Below are 20,753 nucleotides of genomic sequence, written 5' to 3'. Positions count from 1 at the left end.
ATTTCCTGCTTATAGGTAATCACTATTCTAAACATTTTTCTTCATTTATTGACCTTATTGATATATTTTTAACTTTTTAATGGATTCACATAGTGTGCATTCTTCAATGACCTGTGTTTTTGCTCAAATTATGTTCCTGAGATTTATCTATGATTTTGCATATAACAGTAATCCATTTATTTTCACTGCTATATACTATTACATTGTATAAGTATACCACAATTTATTATTTTCCTGTTAATAGACATTTGAGTTTTTCCCAGTTTTTTATAATTATAACAGTGTTATTATGAAATCTTGTACCCCGGTACCTATATGGCTCTGGTAACTGTGTGTGAGACACTCTCTAAGTTATGTAGCTAATAGAGGGATTTCTAGCTGATAGAAATAGTGTATGTATAGACAAATTACTAGCTAATGCCAACATGTTTTCTAAAGTGATTTCTAAAGTTAGTACAGATTCATTTGCTATCAAGAGGATATAGACGTCTTGGATGCTTTATATATTCACCACCTTTGCTATTGTAAGAATTTTAATTTGCCCAATTGGTTGGGTATGAAATTGGATCTCACTGTGGTGATATTTTGTATTTTGATGATGATTAAGAAGGCTAAGCATCTTTCTACATGTATATGGGCAGTTTGATTTCCTTCTCTGTAATTCCTTATCAAGTTTTTGCCTGTTTTTCGATTAGGTTTTTTTGGCCATTTCTTTTTGTTTTATAGATTTCTTTATATATGTTGGATGTATGTGGGATAACACAAATTATATGTGTTGAATGTTTTAGCTATTCTAGGCATTGCAAATACCTTCTGTATACTCGCTGTATACTTAGTAGCTCCATTTTCTTACTGTAAAATTTCTTAGTCTGAAAAATTCATGTGGTATGAAAGTAAGTGAGGAATTTAGAGAATCCATAGACGCAAGTGCTGGCAGAAACACTATGTACAAGAAAGACAAATCTATACAGAGTAAGTGCCTTACATACGAACGAGTTCCGATCCGAGAGCATGTTTGTAAGTCCAATTTGTTCATAAATCCAACAAAGTTAGCCTAGGTACCCAACTAACACAATCAGCTGTATACCGCTGCTTTTACGCTTGCTTCCGGACAGCCTGGGCTTGAAATAAAGACACTGTACTACTGTACCCTATACAGTACTGTACAGTGAAGTACACAAAAGCACAACCACTTGTAGAGGATGCACACACGTGACAATGTATGTGACAATGTACGGCCAGACACGTGAACTAACTTACGTGATTGGACATGCAAACGCACGTTTGCAACTTTGAAAGGTGACGGTTCGTATGTAGGGGACTTACTGTACAGAATATGTATCTCTTCCAGCAAAGACAGCATGATGTCCTCCATGCGGAAGGAGTCCAACGTAATCAGCGTATCATCAGCTGGTCACCTGGTCCCATAGTACCATGCCAGAGGTTCTGCATTAGATTCTAGTATTGGCTAGAAGGTCATTCATCCATGAAAACCACATCAATCTTAGTGAAAGGGAAATCTATTGATCCCATGCAAAACACTCTGTTTTCCATGATAGAATGTGAATTCCAGGAAGATAAAAAACATATGGGTGTTAATTCCTATTGCATACCCTCCACCTAAGCTGGCGCCTTGCACTTTGAATGAATCAATGAAATAATGAATGAATATTGAGTTTTAGTTCTGGTTTTCTTGGGACTTGGAGTGACTATACAATGCTGAGGTAGTCTCCATTTTATGTATTGCCTTTCGATTAACCCGTGCATGTATATGTTTCTTCTCACTATCTGAAATATCCTAGCCAATATAAATTTTCAATTGTCCTTTACCCTCAACATTTTGCTTCTCAAGAGAGTAACAGGTTCACTGATTCTCTTCCTTTACATTCTTTTATGTAAACTGACAATTATTTAATTGTTTTATTGTAGAATTATTTAATTCTACAAAAGGTTTAAAGCTCTATATTGTAATGGGATTAGTCCTGGAATCAGACTAAAAAGAACAGTATAAACAATGCAATTAATGCTTTATGGTGATAGGATTATGAATGTTTAGGGGGGAAATGTTTTCTGATATGATACAACTTACTGTAAAATATTTTTAAGTGAAAATTTAATCCAAGTATTCAGAATGTATAATATAATCTTGTTTACCATCACCCAGCTTCAACAATGATTAATTCATGGCCAATTTTATTGATCTGTACTTACACCCCTTCCCTTCTCCTGTATTATTTTTAAGCAAATTCTAGGGATCTTATCACTTCACCCTTAAACAGTTGAATACATAGCTCTAAAAGAACTATTTTTTAACAAAATCACAATGCTTTTTTCATATCTTAAAAAGTAAACATAATTCCTTAATTTTATTAAACACCCAGTCAGTGTTCAAATTTCCAGTAGTCTCGGATGTCATAAATGACTTTCATTTTTATAGTTTATTTTATTGACTTGGGATTGAAATAAGATTTACAGGTAGCAATTGATTATTAATGGCAACTGTTTTTAGCAACTGTTAAAATAAATAGCTGTGTTAAAAACATAGCAACTGTCTTTAAAATCTCTTTTACATGGTAGGTTTTCTTGTTCTGCTGTCCTGGTCCCCTTCCTCCTCTCTTTCCCTCCCCCTGCCCACTCCCCCTCCACTCTCTTCTCTTTTTCTAGCTCTCCCTCTGCCACTCTCCCTTACTACTGTTTGTTGAAGAAACTGGGTTGTTTGTTCCACAGAGGTTTGTTCCAAACTTTGGTTTTAGCTGACATTTTAAAAAATGCAAATCTTATTCGGAAATTTGTGTAAACAATTTACAGGTGTAGAATGTTTCACCAACTCCAGCTCTGGTTCACAGTTAACTGAAAAATTACCTTTCTATGGTGAGCTATCAAAAGACATCACTATATTTGTTACTATGATTCAAGGGCTCTGCATTTCTCACACGTAAAAAGTGTATATTATCATTATCAAGAAGAATAGAGTTAAATCAAACTGAAGATCTGTTCTTCATGTGAGTAAAGATTTCTAGCTCCAGTTAGGAACTGGTACGTGATGCTTTCTCTCCCCACTCCCACACCTTTGTACCCATGAGCAACATTTGTTTGACAGCAAAATATTAGCCCTGGAGACTTGTACTGACAGAATTTTACTTCATCTTTATTTAGTAACTTGATCTCCATACGACCAATAGCAACGTGATTTCATTTGACACCAATATCACCTCGAACTTGAACAGAAAATGTACACAGTTATTTGTGATAACTTTGTACCCATTCAAGTGCATGATGGATTTTGACTTTTCTTCAAAGTTCATTATGGGCAGCATGTCACAATACAAGCAGGAATAATATAATAGCAGAGGTAGATTTTCCTATCAGGGTCATTTAAACACCAAGTTTCCTCTTCTCTATTGCCTGGAGTGAGTAACCTATCCTGGTTTGAACTGCCCATTGCTTCAACACCAAGAGAATACAAATGACCAGTGTGTAGATTAATATAGCTTTGTTTTTAGTTAGTCTGCCTGGAGCTGGAATGGACATATGCACTGACTTCTAGAAACAATGAAATTTATAATAAGGTATCTGCTTACACTTATAAATATGATTTATTTTTTGGTTTTTAATTAACCTAATGGAAACATATAATTTCTTGTGCAAAATAATATGTGTTTTTGGCAAAAACATAGCAAAAAGGCAATGCTTTTCAGGGCCAGGCAACAACTTCATATTCTTACCCACTGAGATTTAGGTTTGTCTTTAATTTTTATGCTTTTAAAAATGTACTGTTTGGTAACAGAGTAAGTCATGATCATGATCCCTTAAAATCATAAACTTTATGTGTAATAAAGGTTCTACCCATTGAAAGTGTTTATAAAGTGACCCAAAAAATTTCTGTAAGAAATAAACCCTAATTTTGAATTTGAGATCATTTGTATTTTATATCGTATATTTGGGGGTGAATATTTTGCAAAGACAAAACATCCCATTACAGTTATAATTTAGTCACTGCTTTGAGCTGTCACCAAATCTAACAAAGTTATGATGTCTGACATTGTTACCTGCCACTAACATAAGGGACATCTATCTATCAAACAGTGTGCACAGTTCTGGAACTCATGAGTCCATTGCGCCTTGTGGGTTCATTTCTTCCATATTTGGAAAGGAGCAAAGTTCTATGATAGGCTCACTAAGCTTCAGACTTCATGAACAAGTAACTGCTTTGATGAGGCCCCTAAAAATGCTTTCATTTACTATTGAAAAATTGACACTTCACTCCTAATCTTGCATGATAATAACATGTTCTCAAACTAAATTTTTTTTAAAGTCGAACATATTATATCCTTTGGGAAGAGATTATTAGAAATCAGAATTTGGGATCTGGGTTAAAATAAAATCGGTAGGAATTAACTACTTAACGTTATTAATTCCATTCTATATTCTGATTTCCAAAACTGAACAAAACACAAGGCTCCAGGTCAGGAACTTTCTAAAACTGGTTCCTGCAGTCCAATAGGCCACCTTCCTCTGTACCAAAAGTTAACTCCAACAGACAGCTGGACATAAAACATTTCCCTCTGCAGATGATCTGAACACTGGCCACTCTTCCTAAACATGAGAGAATTTGCTGGCTAACTTCAAGTAAAGAGAAGGTGTATGGGGATGAGCCAATTTGCTATTCATACCATTGGGGTGCCTATTTCATGAATGAACATAAACATTTATATAAGCACACACAAATACAAACATACAGGTTAGAGAGTGAAGGGGCACCTTTTCACATTTGTTGGAGGTGGGAGAATTGTAAGGTCTTCCACTGACTATTAGCTAAGTATCCCTCTTCATCAATTTTTAACACCCCCCTCCCAGTCACCGCCACTCCAGCTAATCTCTAAGCTCATCCTATCTTTAAGGAGATTCTCCTTGATGTTTAGTGAGCTCTAACAGCTTTGTCATAAATCAAAGTTCATCGATAATTCACCTCCAGACAAGTAGTCCTCCTGAGTGCTTATTTTAGAGGATTTCCTTTTGGCTTCTCCTACTTAATCACCACTACTTCAGACTACTCAAACCTGTGACCAGACAGACTACTGTTTCCGTTGCCTGCCTTCTCTGGAACTGTTGCCCCATCCCAAATCAGACCTGCGCAAAGTCTCTCCAGATTACAATAACAGATCCCCTATATGCTCCCACCTCCCCAAACAGACCAATTCTATCCTTCCATAGAAGACTTCTTTTTCAATACGTCAAAGCACACTGACAGGGGCTAAAAGGTGGGAGTACCACATATAAGTACTTCCTAACTGTAAGTATTTTATGGCTTAGTAATTTTCCTCAACAATGTTCATTTTCTTTTCCACCAGTGAAATTGTGTCACCTTGAAAGTCTGGGAGAATTACATCCTGGGGTTCTGAGAATAAGTTCAAATACTGATTGAGAATAAATTCAAGAGACAAAAGCCATTTTCTGCCCTTTATAATTACCCCTGACCTCATTCTGTTTACTCAAAGAGAACAAACGCTTTCAAGGTTCGACTAAGTTACCTCGAAAAGGTGGCTACCCATAAGCTAACAGACATTTCCCCCAAGCTCCCTGGGGCACAGGCAGCTGTGAGGGAATGTGACAAGCACCTGGAAAAAGATTTTTCCACTTGGCTGTGATATTCAGGAGAAATGGCTCTTCTGCCAGCCTCTAAGATTCAGAATTTACCCAACTATGGAATTTCAAAACTATCTCTTTCTGAAGTCAAATCTAACACGGATCTAGCCTCAGTAAAGGATAAGGTGGGGTATGGGGACGTCAGGAAAAGAGAAAGGTAGGGATTCGATCTACTGATTGCTGGATTGGGACTTAAAAGTCCCAGTGCCCGAGGGCTTGCGTCCTGGGGCAAGAGCTGGGAAGTCTGGACCCGACGCCTGCACGTGGAATCAGGAATCCCCTGTTCTCGGGATCCCTCCCGTCCAGCTCCGTGCCCAGGATATTGGGGTCCCCCAACCTGAGAGCGGCCGCGGTGGAACTTGGCTCGGATGTCCCGTGGGGCCCGCTCACCCGCTTGTCCGCGGTCACCTCACCCAGGGTGTCTATCACCTCTCTGACTTGGGCCGCCGAGGAGGGCCTCGGGTCGTCGGCTCTCGGCGCCCGGAGCGGTCAATCCTTCCCCCACCTGGAAATGCGGGCTCTGGTTGCCAAGGAAATCGCCGCCTCGCCCCGGCGGTGCCCCCTACCCATCTCCCTTTCGTCCCGCCTGTCGCCTCCTGGCTCCGCATTTCCTTGAGCGCCCCCCAAGACGTACAAAAGCGGGGCAGGAGAGCAAATTTAAACTCGTTCCCTACGCCTCTCTTGCGACCGTCGAGGCGCTCGAAGAGCCGGCGAGGCCGCCCCGGGTGGGAGGGGATCCTGTGCCCGCCGTGCGGATCCGCGGTGGATTCTCCGCAGCGGCCAGGCCCGGCGGGAGCTCGAGGCCGAGGGAGGGGCCGAGACGCACCCCCGAGGCAGGCGGGGCTGCGGGGACCCCTGCGGCCCACTCCCCCCAGCCTCTGTCCCTGGATGTGGCCCCGCTGCAGCAGGGTGGCTGGGCTGGGAGCTTGTCTGGCAGCTTCTACTGAGCAGCTAATAGTATAACAACCCGGCTTTGATAAATCTGAACTAATTACCCCTCTTAATTAAAGTCTTTAGCAGTTGTTTCACTGTTTTGGCAAGAAAACAGGAGAGACTTGCAGTTAGAAAACACCAGAGCCCGAGCTCACAGCGGAGATGCTGATTAACACTTGAAGCATTTCAAGGACCTGGCACCCGCCACAGTTTGGTTTTCATCCATTTTTCCTCCTTGAACGGAAGTATATTCGTCTATAAACATATACACACACATAAAAACATGCAGGCTCCCTTTGCCAGCTATGTACAAGTCAGTATGTGCATTCAGAATGCAAACAATAGATCCCCGTCCACATGATATCATTGTAATGCCTGTGTGGGGACGTATATTACACACAGCTCCTATAGATATGTTGTTCCCACTTAACTTTGCACTACAAATATACCAGATGGTCCAGGACAAAGACGTGCTTCTGTTAGAAAGCTCCACATCTTCTGTCTCTGAACTTATCGAATTTCATTACTTTACCAAAGTTGTAACTATTTGGAGAGACTATTATTTGCTCCTGGTGAATTTTTCAGATGAAACATTGGGTGATACTAACCCAGGGTTGAACTTTTTAAAAAGGAAGAAAGAAGGCTGAGGGGGTCAGAATCAGGGATCCCTAGCTGAATAATATGAACAGAGCCCTGAAGGGTGTTGATTAAATAAGCATGTTCCAAGGATTTATTTCCAACAGTCAATGAATCAGTTTTCACGTGCAAGAATCAAAACCAAAATTCAAATTCATCCATAATGAACCGTCCTTATCTAATGTGTGTGTGTTTGTATGTGTGTGTGTGCTGATGAATGTGGACTGTGCCTTTACAGGCACACACATCTATGCGTGTATATATAACATACACACAGAATTGGGTTTTTTTTTTAACCTCAGGGAAAGAGGAACTGGTAATAAACAATCGGCAGGCATCTCGAGACCACAGAATCCACACAATGGAAGTATATACAATAATAAAATTAAAATGGTGCAGCATTCCCGGGTAGGATAATACAGATCTCAATAAATACAGCAGAAATTTGTGTTTAAAAAGCAAAACAAACACGATCTCTCCACCCGAGATGAAAATTCTTTGCAAATTTAAAAAAAAATCAGAAAACAAACCCCCAAATTTTCTCATAATTGTTAGTGCCTATATAGGATATAATACACAAAACCATTTAGCAGGTGCATGCAAGAGGCGAAAGGCCGGGGAATTCAGAGGCTTCTGGTTGGCGCTAACGTGTAAGGCCCAACATGCCCTGGGTTCTACAGGTGAGCTTGGGTAGAGAGGTCCAGCTCTATTCCGCCGCTGTCTCAGTAGTGGGGACCCCGGCTGGGGCTGGGAAGGGACTTCGGCCTTGATCACTGGTGGCCCGGGGGGAGCCCAGGCTGCAGGGGCCCAGGGGGCGGCAGTGGCGCGGGCAGCGGCTGCTGTAGAGGGGGGGACGGGTCCGCTCCCGGCTCCCCGGCAGAGGTGCAGGGCAGCCCCAGGCCGCTGTCGTGCAGCTTGCGGACGTGCTTCTTGAGGTCAAAGTTCCTGCAGAAGCCCTTGCCGCACGTGGGGCAGGTGAAGGGCTTCTTGTCATTGTGGGTGTGCATGTGGAATGTGAGGTTGTAAATCTGGTGGAAAGCCTTGTTGCAGATATTGCACTTGAACTGCTTCTCCCCGCTGTGGGTCAGCTTGTGGTTTTTGTAATTCCCTGAAACAGACAAATGACAGGGATGTGGATCTGAAAAGAAAGCTTGGAACGGGAGAAGCAGACGATTGAAGGACAACGAGTCTAGAGAAGAGGGGCCACAGCGCGGAGGGCCGGTGCAGTTCTATGCTGCCCGCCTGCACTTCGCTCCCCAAATTTATTTTTAAACATCAGCAGTGAGGTCGTTCCCTCCACGTTTTAATACAACAGTTATTAATCCAATTCTATAAAACGAGGACAAGCGGTTAAAAAGAAATGCCCCCTCTGTATACGAGCCATGCCTTTCTCTAGCACTCATCACACTTGAGGGTACGACGTTGGAATGGCAACACATGCGCTGGTAACTAGCTGCACTTAACAAATCGTTTTCTGAAATACCCCCCAAAGTTGAGGGCTTTTGGTAAGACTACTGCGAAAGACAACGCCTCCTGGGTTCGATACCTTTTTGATGAAATCCTTTGCCACAGAATTCACACACAAATGGTTTGTAGCCTGCGTGTATTCGGGTATGCGTGTTTAAAGTAGAACTTCTATTAAATGCTTTGCCACACTGGTTACATTTATGAGGTTTTTCCTAAGCGGAAAGGAGAAAAAGCAGAGAAGTTAAGGTATTTTGCTATTCAGTGGAGTCTGAAAAACTCACAAACACTGTAATGCTCTTCCACATGCTTTTAAGCAAAACAAAGGCAAACAATACCTGGCATTTCTCTCTCTCACACCCGGCACATTTTAAACAAACCTTACGCTAAAGAGTAAGAGTTTACTGGCCATTAAAAAAAAAACAAATCGTTCGGAAATAAACCAGGTGAAATTGAGACAGCCGAACACACCTGGGTGTGAATGATCTTGTGCCTGCACAGGGTGCTGGCTTGCCGGAAGCCCTTTCCACAAACTTTGCAAACGAAGGGTCTGGCTCCTGTGTGCACCGGCATGTGACGGGTTAAGTTATAGTGCGCGTTAAAGACCTTAAACACAAGTACAACAGGTTAGCTCAACAAGCCCTTGGAGATCAAACCAGGCAGAGGGAGGGGAGGGAGGTGATAACGTTATAACAAGTGTATACAAATAATTACAAAATAAAATTAAATGTGGAAAGAAAGAAGGGAGGGAGGAAGGGAGGGAGGAAGGAAGGAAGGAAGGAAGGAAGGAAGGAAGGAAGGAAGGAAGGAAGGAAGGAAGGAAGGAAGCCCCCCCCACCCCCACCCCTTACACAGTACTTGCCTTTCCACACACTTCGCAAGTGAAAACTTTGGGCTTGGTATGAGGAGAGCCGCGGCTGAAGTCAGAGGTTTTGAACGCTATTTTTTCCGACAGGAGCTGGGCGCTTTCTTTCATGTAATGCTGCAGCTGAGCCTGGGACAAGTCTTTGAAAGCTACTCCCGAGGGGTACTTCTCCACCGCCGGGACCACCAGTTTATTCCTTTCGGCTAAATACGTTTTTGGCTGCGGGTGCAAAGGGGAACTGAGGAAGTAGGAGGCCACCGGGTGGATGTTAACGCCGGCCGCCGGGTGGCACGGGCCGTCACCTCGATTCAGGTAGCACAGGGCTCCCATGGCGTGGAAGGAAGAATGGTTGACCACCCGCGGCCTTACCAGCTTGTACTGCTGCAGCGGGAGCGCGTCGCGGGCCAGGTCGCCCTTGAGAGTCAGCGCGCAGTTGAGCAGGTCGCTGCAGCTGAACGCGGGCGCCACGGGCGCTTCTGCAGGTGCAGCCGGAGCCTCCAGACTCGCCTTCCGCGGCTCCGAGCCCGTCATTCCCGCCTTAGGGCTCGTGTCGTACGCCACGGGCACGAAGGGGATCATGCAGGGGATCGACGAGTTAAGATGCAGAGAGTGCTTGGGGTCCCCCTTGGGCACGGCTCCCTGCAGGAAGTGGGGGACGGGCAGGGCTTTGGGCTCGGGGGTGCGTGCCATGATTCTTTCGATGGAGAAAGCCAAGGGTTTGGAGGTGTTCATCATGTTGCCCCGGGCCGGAGCGGTCGCTAACATTTTGGCAGTCGCGTTGTGGCAGCTACTGTCCATGTCTGAGTCTCCAGCGTCCCTCAGCCGGGGCCGGGCTGCGCCGTCGTTGCCTTGTTCCCTGCTTGTCACAGACCTGCGGAGAGGGGGACGGGCACCATCACCACCAACAGCCTCCTCCTCCTCCCCAGCATCACCAGCCGAACCTGCCTGCCCAGCCCAATGGACTCCTGCCAGCCCATCGCAGAGTTCTTGGCGCACCAATGACTCGGGGACAATCACTACTTATTTCTATCAATAGAAAGTGTTGTGTCAATAACGCAGCCAAGATCTCGCCAATCGTTAACTTCCAAGAGGAGAAGGTAAACTAGATAATTGCTCAATTCGCTTCCAACACTCAACAGGAAAACTTTTTTTTTTTCCTCTGCAGTCAGTGACTACTTTTCATTGGTGAGCGAGGTTCCCCCGCCCAGAAGAGGCGGGGGCGCTCTCCGAGGCGCGGCGGACCGTCGCCTCCGCGCACACACTCGCCGGCGGACACTTCGCTACCCTCCGCGTCGGCCCCCCCCCTTTGCTTTTTCCTGTCTTTTTAACTCTCAATCTGCTTAACCGGGCTTTAGAGGCCAAGCAAATCTGAGATCAATTTTCTCGTTTAGCTCTAAATGACATCATCTAAAATCATTGTACAAGGGCTAAATAAGGAAACAGACTCGAATTCAGGGGCAAACACCAGGCTATATTTATCAAACGCCAGGCTCTAGAAAGCCGCGGCCAGAAAGCCTCCGGCAAGAGAAATCCGAGCCTTCCAGGCATGGTTCCGCCGGGCCCGAGGTGGGCCCGGGTCGGAGCCCCGCTGCCTCCTCCGCAGTCCTCTTTCTTCCTCTAGAGCCTGGGGCTGAGGGCTCCTGGAATCCCGAAGTCTCCGTGGCCTGAACCGAGTCTGGACCATTTGGAAGACGCCAGCAGGTAACTGGCCTCCCCCCAAAGCCCCTGAGAATTAAAGGCCTTGGGAGGCTTGTTTTATGTTTGTGGTTTTGTAAGCGCGATGCCGTGACCTAAGCTTGGGAAAGACACGCTCCATCCACAAAGTTGAGGAGGAATTGCAAGGAATAAGCGGGTGTCACACCAAAAGAAACCTCGGCTAGGACTAGACACCCTCCCCCCACACCCACCAAACACACACGCGCGCTTTTTGGCGTTTCCATTGAGAGCCCGGAAAGAGAGTCTTTTAGTACTTGCGCTCAGCTAGAGCTCTCTCGGAGCATTTCAAATCCTGAATGTTGGGCAGAGAAGGGAAGCAACCTATTGATTCCCTCCCCCAACCTCCCGACTGCTGGTGTCCGCGCGCCTCCTCAAAGCAGCGCGGGCGGCAGCCAGGGTGTGTGTGCGCTCGGGGGCGACGAGCTGGCTGCATGCCTGTCGCGGCCTCAGCCGCGCTTTCGCCTCCCAGAGAGCGCGCGGAGACTAGGACCCGCAACGCCCCCCATCAAGGCGCCCTCCGTGTCCGGTGCCTGGGCCAAAACTCCCGGGGAGGAGCTGTAGAGAGTAAGGAATGTTCCCGGCAGCGACTCCGGCAGCGCGGGTTCTCATAGCTTAGGCGGGCGCCGCCCGGAGCGCGCCGGGAGCAGCAGCGCGCACCGTCCTCGTCGCTCCCCTTGGCAAGCCTGCAATCGTGCGGAGCTTAGCCCTGGGGCCAGGTGTGCTAGTGCCGGGCGTGCCCTAGCCGCTACACCGGGAGGACGCGGTAGCCGGGAGACCGCGCCAGGAGGCAGAGGAAGAGCACAGAGATGCCAGCTCCGGGCCTTGCGGCCTGCCCGCCCCTGTGAGTGGCCGCCCGCAGCAGCCCAGGGTGCCATCTACCTGGTGAGTTACCCCGAGTGGGTGCTTGTAGAACGGGTGGTGACGGGCGCCAGACATCGGGCCAAGCGGGTGTGGGCGTCCTCTTCCAGCAGGAGCGGTGGAAACGGTCGGCAGTGGGAGGCTGGATGCAAGCGGACTAGAAACCCTGGGATTGTTGAGCCGCTGACCAAATTACACACCAAATGCAAAGCCTGGACCCCAAACGGAGGAAATCGACCTCAAAACAGTCCCTCTTCCCTAACCCATTGCCCAGCACAGGCCAGGGACCACTCTCTCTAGCTTTGCTTGGGGGGTCTGCCCCGCCCCCGCCCGGCGGGCCAAGAGGAGTGGAAACCGAGAGAGTCTGGGCTGGGAGCGCGCCCGATGCCCAACCGCGAAGCAGAGCAGCTGGATGGGTGGCGAGGAAACCCAGTTGCTGGGGCAATGGGGGAGGAGACGCGAGTCCGCCTGGAAGTTGAAGGCAGCCAAAGGGCCAGGTGGGGGAAAGGTCCGGTTGCGACCGGCCTTAGCAACCAAGCCTGCAAGTGCCTGGTTTCAGGTCTCGAGGCGGCGTCGGGCTTGGAGGACAGATGCGGCGGTAGAGAAGTGCAGAATGAGGCGAGCGCAGAGCGCGGGGCCCGAGTCCAGGAAGAGGTGCCACACCCCCAGCGGTACTTTGGGGCGGTTTGAGGCCCAGGCGCAGTCGCCCAGGGTGCTCCCAGGCTGGAAATTTTCTTTCCGTTTGCTGCTGGGGCCGCAGAACCTGTCTCCTCTTCTCCCCTGCTCAGACAAAGAGCGCCGGACAGCTTTGCTAGGGGAAAGTGGGGGCGGGTCCCGCCACAGATGGGTCGCGATTAAGACTTTAATTGCTGCCTTTTGGGGGGCGGATCAGGTTTCCTTTCCTACCTGCCGCTTCCCAGCATCGAAGAATCCCCCTCCTGCTGCCCTCCTCCGAGGCAGGGCCAGATTTAAAGGAAAAAGCAAAGAAGCACGAAACTGCCCGACTCTGGAAAGCTTTGCAGCGCCCAGCTGACATATACAACTCACCCGCTTCCGGAGCGTTACCTGCCTTATTGACTGAATGCCACCAGTTTGTTTTATGTTCGTCGCGTGTCCCTCCCTCTCTTCCCCTCCCCCACTTCCTCCTCCTTAACGGCAAAAGAGCCTTGGTTTGACCTCGGTAAATTTCCCCTTCGTTGGACAGTGAACTAAAAAGGAAAATTATTGGCTAAGGGGTATACGTGTTTTGTATGGCTAATACTTCAGTAGTTTGCTTTCCACTGGTCTTTTTGGGATTTGCCTTTTTGACAAGTGTTGTTTGAAAGTACAGTGTCATTTGAGTAACACAAATAGCGCAAAGTAGCAATTATACCCTTCCTTTACTAGTGCCGAGCTTCCTAATCCTAAAGACCGAGGAAGTTCTTTATAAATCCAGGTCTTGTTATTCCAACATTTGTTGATGAGTGTTTTCCATTTAAAACCTAACATACATATATATATATATATATATATATATATATATATATATATATATATATAAAAGCCTAACCTATATGTTAATTTTAAAAAATCTCTATTAAGTAAGGATGGTCTTAAACAAAATGCACAATGTATTCAGCAAAGTCTTCCATTTTATTAACTAATCTATCCAGTACTTTGGGTTTTTTCCAAATACATTTGAAAAATAACAACAACAAAAATACCACCAATGAAAGCAGAGCTTATCTGACAAATTTAGAAGCTTCTAAATCAGTTCAACACTTTAAAATTATTTATTAAAAGAATGCAAAGAAGACTTGTTTGTTTTGTTAATGGCAAAATAGAAACTCGGTTATCGTTTCTTTGGATTTTCTTGGAGAATCCTATAATCCCCCCTTTTTCTCATCAGAGCTGATGATTAAGTTCCCTCCCCTTCCCAGCCTTGGAAAGCCAGTATTCATTTGCTCTACTACTTTAAATCCTTGGGGAAGGTGAGTTTTAATGTTTGGTTTATCCTGCATGAGATGTCCTAAGGGAAGCAGAAAAACCTTTGGTACAAAGAGACTAGGTAACAAGCTCCGAGTTAAGACTTTCTGAGAAAATAAGAAAGAAGTTCTACTCCGCTAAAGTAATTCAAAGTTCTCTTTTTCCTGGGGAATCTGATTTTGATCTCAATGCTTCCTAAACTATGTTCTTGATATTTTTCAAGAACTTGCATAATTTTCACATGCTTTTGATTTACATCCCTGTCATAAGGAAATGAAGCTTCTGGTCATGATTACTGCAATAAAAGACAATATAACAGAACCATCAATTGCCAAATAATCCACAATTTTTAATCTTTTCTCTTTAATGTCATCAAATACTGTTGACTATTTTAAAAATAAAAAATGGACTGGGAATTATTCAGCCTTCTGCCAAGTGCGCTAATTCATCCCTGGTCACGCTTTTAAGGTTTTCAGGCCTTTCCAACAACATCTACCACCCCGGCCTCTTTTTCAAAAGCAACAAACCAGCTTTCTTTTTGCTTCTTATTAACTACTGCAAGCTAAAAAAAAAAAGGAGAGAAGATTATTATTATGATGACCCCCCTCTCCCAGGCATTCAGGTTCATCCACACTTTTTCCTATTTAATAAATAGCACCAAGGGCAACGTACCTTCCTTCTAGAGGAGGAAAAACATTCCTAAATTCTTCTACAGTTTTGCTCAGTCTTTATCTCCGACTGGTCTTTTGTTATTTCTTGTGTGTGATGGAGGTGGGTGATGGACTAGGACACAAATAGGAAGGGTCTGCAAGGTTCGAGGAAAGAGTCTTGTTGAGTTCCTCTGATTAATTACTGAATACACAGTGGGAACTAACTTTCCAGTACATTAACAAATACATGGGCCACAAGTTCATACTGAAGGCTACTGCTTTTGCTTTTAGTTAGTTTAGTAGCAAATAAAGAATTCTTGCTAATTTCATATAGCACGTGAAAGGCAGTAAGTATCACAGGTTAGGAGTATAGGAGGCATCAGTTAACTCGCAGAGCCCTCTTTTCTTTGGGGGTCGGAGAGGCGGGAATATGGCTTGTTGTTTATCTCTAGGTCTTTGTTGTTAGTATTTCTTTCATACTAGGATTTCCCTTAAACCTAGTGAAATTATTCTCCTCAAAACAGCATTTGCATATTAAATCGGTTTGTGAAAGTAAATGAAGAGCCCCAAAGGTGAGAGCTGGTAATGAGCTGGCAGGCATTACAGACTCCGATCACCTGCCCTGGGTTTGTTGCTGCCCCTCCACTAATGCTGGGCTTTTTCTCACCCGTTCCAACAGGCCTGTGAGGTGTTTTCCCTCCAGACTGCCAGGCTCCGACTCAGGGCTGGACTTGATGGAAAAAGAAGTCTATAAACAAGCAACCCAATTTATCCAACATATTCGAGGAGCTGCCCCGAAGTCAAGCAACAAAACCCAGCAAAGTTTTACTTGCAATTTACAACGGTGTTATTGAAACCCGGCAAGTGGACAATTAGAAGAGGATGCCCCAAGTATGCGCTCTTGCCCTACACTGATAGCTCGTTATGCAATTGGCCGATTAGCATTTTGCCGCAGTCCCCAGTTTTTTCAAAGTCATTTCGTGGTCAAAATAAAAACTATATTTAACACAGCGCTACTCTTTCTTTGATACCACCCACAAGATTTAGAGCGGTTTTCATGTTGTTTTCAAACTTTCTTATCTCTCACACGAAATAAAAGTCGACAGTGGCCATTCAAATAACACAGAGCAAAGAATGAGCTTAGAGCAATGGAGAAGCAATCGAGGTAAATCAAAATCTTTGGGCGAGAAATCTCTGACAGCCGTTTATAAATTCAGTTTCCTCCCGGACCCCGGCCGTCGCAGCGCCCCGCGCCGACCCTCTGCCTCGGCCGCCTGGGCCTCCATCACAGCGGCGGCCTCGGCGCCCCCTGCCGTGGCCTCCAAGGGAGACTGCGTCCGGCTGTCGGCGTGGGAGCTGGGGCGCCCTCCTCACTCCCGAAGCGCTGGCCCGCGCTGAGCGAGGTGATAGAAGCCCGAAGTGAAACAGAAAAGCGGACCCACTCTCCCCGGCCGGCCGGGCTCTCTACTCATTGGCCCTTGCTCCCGAGTCCCAAACAGTAAAACTGACGTTGGCAAGGCCTAGGGCGACCTGGCTCCGTGCTGTGGCCTTGGAGGGGCCCGGGGGCGATGGCGCCTGGCGCCTGGAGGGGACTGGGACCTGGGGCGCCACTCGCTTAGCCCGACCTTCCCTTCCCGCCCGCCGCGCGGTGCGGTGCGCGTCCAGCTGGGCTCCGGGCCCCGGCGGGGCCTCCGGGGTGCCGGGTCCGCCAGCATCGCGCGGTCGCCGACCTGGTCCCTCTGACCTCGGGCCTCGGGGACCGCCACCGACCCCGCGGGCTCCGCGGCCCCTTCGGGGCTCGATCGCGCTCCTCCCCCTCCCCGCGCACCCCGCGGCTCCTGCCGCGGCTCCCTCTCGGTCCTCCCCTAGGCTGCAAGAATGGGGGGAGTCTCCAAAACTCCAAAGAGTTTCGGGAGGGGGAGGGGCTGCCGGATCGTGTTTAAAGACCCAGTAACAGATGGCAGAGAACTTCTGTTTGAAAAGTTTTTGAACAGAACATTCGCTAATAGACTTGCTTTGACGACTCCGAGTGTAACTGAAGGGTCATTTAATCTAGATGTCAGGTGAAAGAAAACAGGCCTGACGCTGTGGCACGCCCAAGAAGGAACTAGAGCATCTTTTTTACTAGTTTTGCCTGTCATTTTGAGTTTCCCAGAAAACACTTTCTTAAGCCAATTTTAAATGGGGGCGAAGGGGGGGCACCACTGTGTTCTCCCCAAACCTGTCACGTCCATTCCCGTACCGTATTTTCGTGCCCACTCCTCGCCCCCCAACCCCGCGAATCCTCCTTTCAGAGCCGTTTCGCTTGTCCTTACAATTAGTTGGAGTCTTCTGAAAGTCCTGGGGATGAGAGAGAGTTTTCTAACTAGATTCTCCTGTTTTAAGACATTTTCCTTCTACCTTCGCCTCTCGGCCCATCCTCCAACTTGTCCTTTTATTCGGGTTCCTGAGCTCTCCCTGTCAATCCCTTTTTTCCCCCCTTCAAAGGAGGAGATGGGACGGCTGTCCCCAGAGCACAATGCCCCCGCGGCCACCTCCAGCAGACCGCCCCAGTCCCGAAGGGGAGGAATCGCTCAGCCACTGGCCGGCCCCTTTTTCTCAGGGGCGCTGGACGCTCTTCTGCGATTCCCCCCGCCTCCCTCCCTAAGGCCTCTCTCGGACCAGATCCTACAGGCGTTGACCCTGTTTCAAGAGTTGAGCTGTAACATCCACGCCGAGGAGATCCCAAGATGACGCTTGATCCGTCGTTAAGGAATCTGACTTTTACAATGTTAGGTTAAATCATTGCCTTTGTTTTGGGAAGTCATTTTTCTTTTTCTCTTCCCACCGTCTCCTCTTTAAGTTCAGTTGATTCTTTGAATTTCACCAGCAGTGGGTCTGCTGCCCTCAAAGTTTCCCATCAGTCTCACAGAGGAAGAGGGTGCTGGAAACACCGCGAAGCTAAGCGGCCCGAGTCCGTGTGAACGCCGACTACAGGGGAACGGCGTCCGGCGGCCCGCGGTGACCTCGAGGGCCGGCCGCCTGATGTCACGAACGCTGCCCCGCCGCGGCTCCCAGGGCCCGGGTTGGCGGCTCTGTTTCCCTGCCGACCCGCGGGGTGGAGGGTGGGAAGGAAAGCTGGGTCCGGGAAAAAAGCGCGAGGAAGAAACGAGGCTGTGAATCATTCAAAGACTGAATGGGGTCGGTTCCAGTTGCAAGTGGAGGTGGGGGGACCCTCCTCGATCTAACCCTGTGATTCACAGCTTTTCAGAAATTTACATAATACCAGGGCGTGGATGTAAACCTAAAGGACAAAAATATGAATTCGACAGCACATGTTCCATTATTCGCACCATGGGCCTGGATATGTTCCCGGCGTTGGCATAGTAGCTGATTCCCCGAGCTTTGTACTCATGACGGAGAGTAACTGAACTTTCACAACAGCGTTGAAAGGAGAGGCAGAGAGGGAGGAAAAAAAGGGAGAGAGAGAGAAAATGGCTTTAGTGACTCTGATTTAGATTTCTTACTGACGGCAAAAGAGTTTTAAAAATTGAGAGCATATGCTGTGTTCAAAAGGCAGTGGGCATGATGGTAATTGGGGTCCCTCACTTTCCAAAGGATCTGTTCCCCTTTGATTTGGCTAACATGGACCTTTTATTTGAAAAGCAAATTCATTACCCTTTAATATTAATAGGACATTCCAATTCATTATTTCCCTAGATAAGTGAAGGCCACAACATCTACTGAGAGGCCCCGCTGTCAACTGGGCTCCAGCTGGCCAGCTCCAATGTAAGATCAAAAAGTAAGACGTGGCAGCTACAAAATACACGTGATTGGCTGTCTTGCCTTTTGGACTAGTATTTTTGTTTTGTTTTGTTCCTTCTGCATTTGAACTCGACACCACTAATAAATTCAAATTCTGGAGCCCTGCTGGAGGCATTTTCTCAATGATTCCCTGTGGAACACCGGGCATGGGGAAATCCAAGGGCAAGGTTTGTGGGATCCCAGCGTGCCCTTATTTTAGCGGGAAGGCTGCAGGAGTGCAGGTACCCTTGGTTTCGTGCTGTGCCTCGGCCAAGTGCATCTGGCATCCAGTCCACCCGCGGGTGAGCAGTGGAGCCCTCCCCTCTTGTTTAGTGGCGGACGTGGTGGTCACTGGAAATCGGAAAGAGGAAAGGCCTTTCTTCTCCCATCTCTGCCTTTCTGCATCTTACTGCTATTCCAGCCTCCCTCTTCTCTCCAAAACCTATGTGCAAAATTGGCCATATTCTCTCTCATTCAGTCCAACCCATCAGTAGTTTGCAGTTATTTTAAATTAATTTCTAGAGCTTTTAGTTAAACCTGTATGGGCAGGAACTTAAGAGGAGAAATCATCTACTTTTTCAAGTATGCAGTGAATTCTGCCTTCACTAACCACCCCCCCCCCGCAATTGCTGCCCCATAAAGGGTAAATAGTAATCCTCTTTTCTCCTCTTTGTCCCCTTCTATACTTTTAAAACTTGATTCTTCAATTATCCATTGAAATTGAGAACGTTTCCTCCCTTCTAAGAAACTTCTTTTTCATTAAGTACTCCTACCACCGATGTGTCCCAGGAGTTTTGAGGGCTGAAATAAATGATGCCAGTTTCCTGTCCTGCTTTAGCCTTCTAGCCAGGGAGTGCCAGGTTGGGGAGGGCCACCCAGCCAGTGGACTCCTTGTTAACCTGAATGGATAGTGGCAGTTCCCCTTTGCCTTGTTTTTCTGTAAAATGGGACTAAATCAAAGCCCACTTCATTCTTGGGAGGCTTTGAGATTGAAAAGAGATTTAAAAATAAAACTACTTTACATGTGAAAAGCTATCCATCACCTTGTTAAAAAATTAAGCTATAAAATTTTCCCAAATATTTTTCAGACAACTGTTTTTAAAAACAACGCTTCTGCTCAGTGATTTGCTTTCTGGTTATATACATGGAAATGTTAAAATACACATAAAAAAATCACATTTGCTAAATTATTTTTCACAACCTTGAGGACTTCCCTTATCCTTGGGGGCCTGCTCTCCCACGTCCAGTCTTGAGTTCCCCAGGGGACAATTTCTTCTGTAGATTTGTGAATTAACCTTTCACAAAAGCTTTTCAAAAATCCCAATTTGATTAAAGCTTCTCTTTCGAAGCTGTTATTTCTAAAATTAATCAACTTCCTGATAGACCATCATGATTATATGAAAGAACACACCAAGCTATCACCCAATGTAACAAAAAACTGGGCAGCTTGAATGAGTGACAGTGAACAAGCTTCTTCAATACAGCAACTTTGTAGTGTGTTTAAAAAAATCATTACCCAGCTTTGGGGTATGTGTGTAGGTCAGGGACACCTAACAAAAGCCCTCCCCTGACACAATCTGCTGCTATCCTGGCATTTCCATATTTCACTTTCCACGTTTTGAAATCCAGTCCTATTGGGTTCTGACCTTTTACTAATGTAACCCCTCTTTAATGAAACTTTTTCTACCTCCCTAGCAAAATCTCCTTCCAAGGTTACAATTAGTTTTGCTTCCTTGGCATTTTAAGGAAGCACCCTAAACAACAAACTTCAGCATTTTAAGTTTTCTTTCTGTCAATCACACCCAAGACAGGGGTTACCAGTTGGGTGTCAGGAAGGAGGCAGTGTTAAAAGGCAAACCAGAAGTGACTTAAAGTAGAAAAAGAAATAATTTGACATACCACTTTCAATTTGGCAAAGGTACATATTATGTGTAGGGGCTCCATAAACAAGCCTGTGCCAGGGGCCAGGAAAGAGTATCTACTCTGCCTGATGGTTCTTGTTTGAATTCAACTCTTCACTTCCTCTCAGACCAGAGAACCACTGATCCTAGGGATGGACCACGTGAAAGGAGATTTCAGACAACTCTAGACTATGTTTATTGTCTGATTTATTTATTTATTAAAAATAAATTTCTTTATTTATTTTGGCTGCCTTGGGTCTTCGTTGCTGTGCACGGGCTTTCTCTAGTTGCGGCGAGCGGGGGCTACTCTTCGTTGCGGTGCGGGGGCTTCTCATT

At 46.4% G+C, this 20,753-nt stretch overlaps 1 protein-coding gene across 2 annotated transcripts; it reads right to left on the bottom strand.

The window, feature by feature from the left end:
* Window positions 1–7,985: 7,985 nt before the first annotated feature.
* FEZF1 (FEZ family zinc finger 1) lies at window positions 7,986–12,228 on the bottom strand (the record flags this gene model as incomplete). Of its 2 annotated transcripts, none has more annotated exons than XM_082661571.1 (5): window positions 7,986–8,323; window positions 8,762–8,894; window positions 9,151–9,285; window positions 9,542–10,415; window positions 12,152–12,228. In XM_082661571.1, 4 exons carry the CDS (start codon window positions 10,340–10,342, stop codon window positions 7,986–7,988), a joined length of 1,407 nt encoding a protein of 468 aa, XP_082517697.1. The 2 variants fall into 2 exon arrangements, with proteins under 2 accessions (XP_082517697.1, XP_082517696.1); XM_082661570.1 differs by lacking the exon at window positions 12,152–12,228 and having other exon boundaries at window positions 9,542–9,763; window positions 9,914–10,342.
* Window positions 12,229–20,753: the final 8,525 nt, after the last annotated feature.

The sequence above is a fragment of the Grampus griseus genome, assembly GCF_964374135.1.
Source record: "Grampus griseus genome assembly, chromosome: 9".
NCBI lineage: Eukaryota > Metazoa > Chordata > Mammalia > Artiodactyla > Delphinidae > Grampus > Grampus griseus.
The sequence above is the reverse complement of the archived record's forward strand: the minus strand, read 5'-3'. Positions and strand labels throughout refer to the sequence as shown.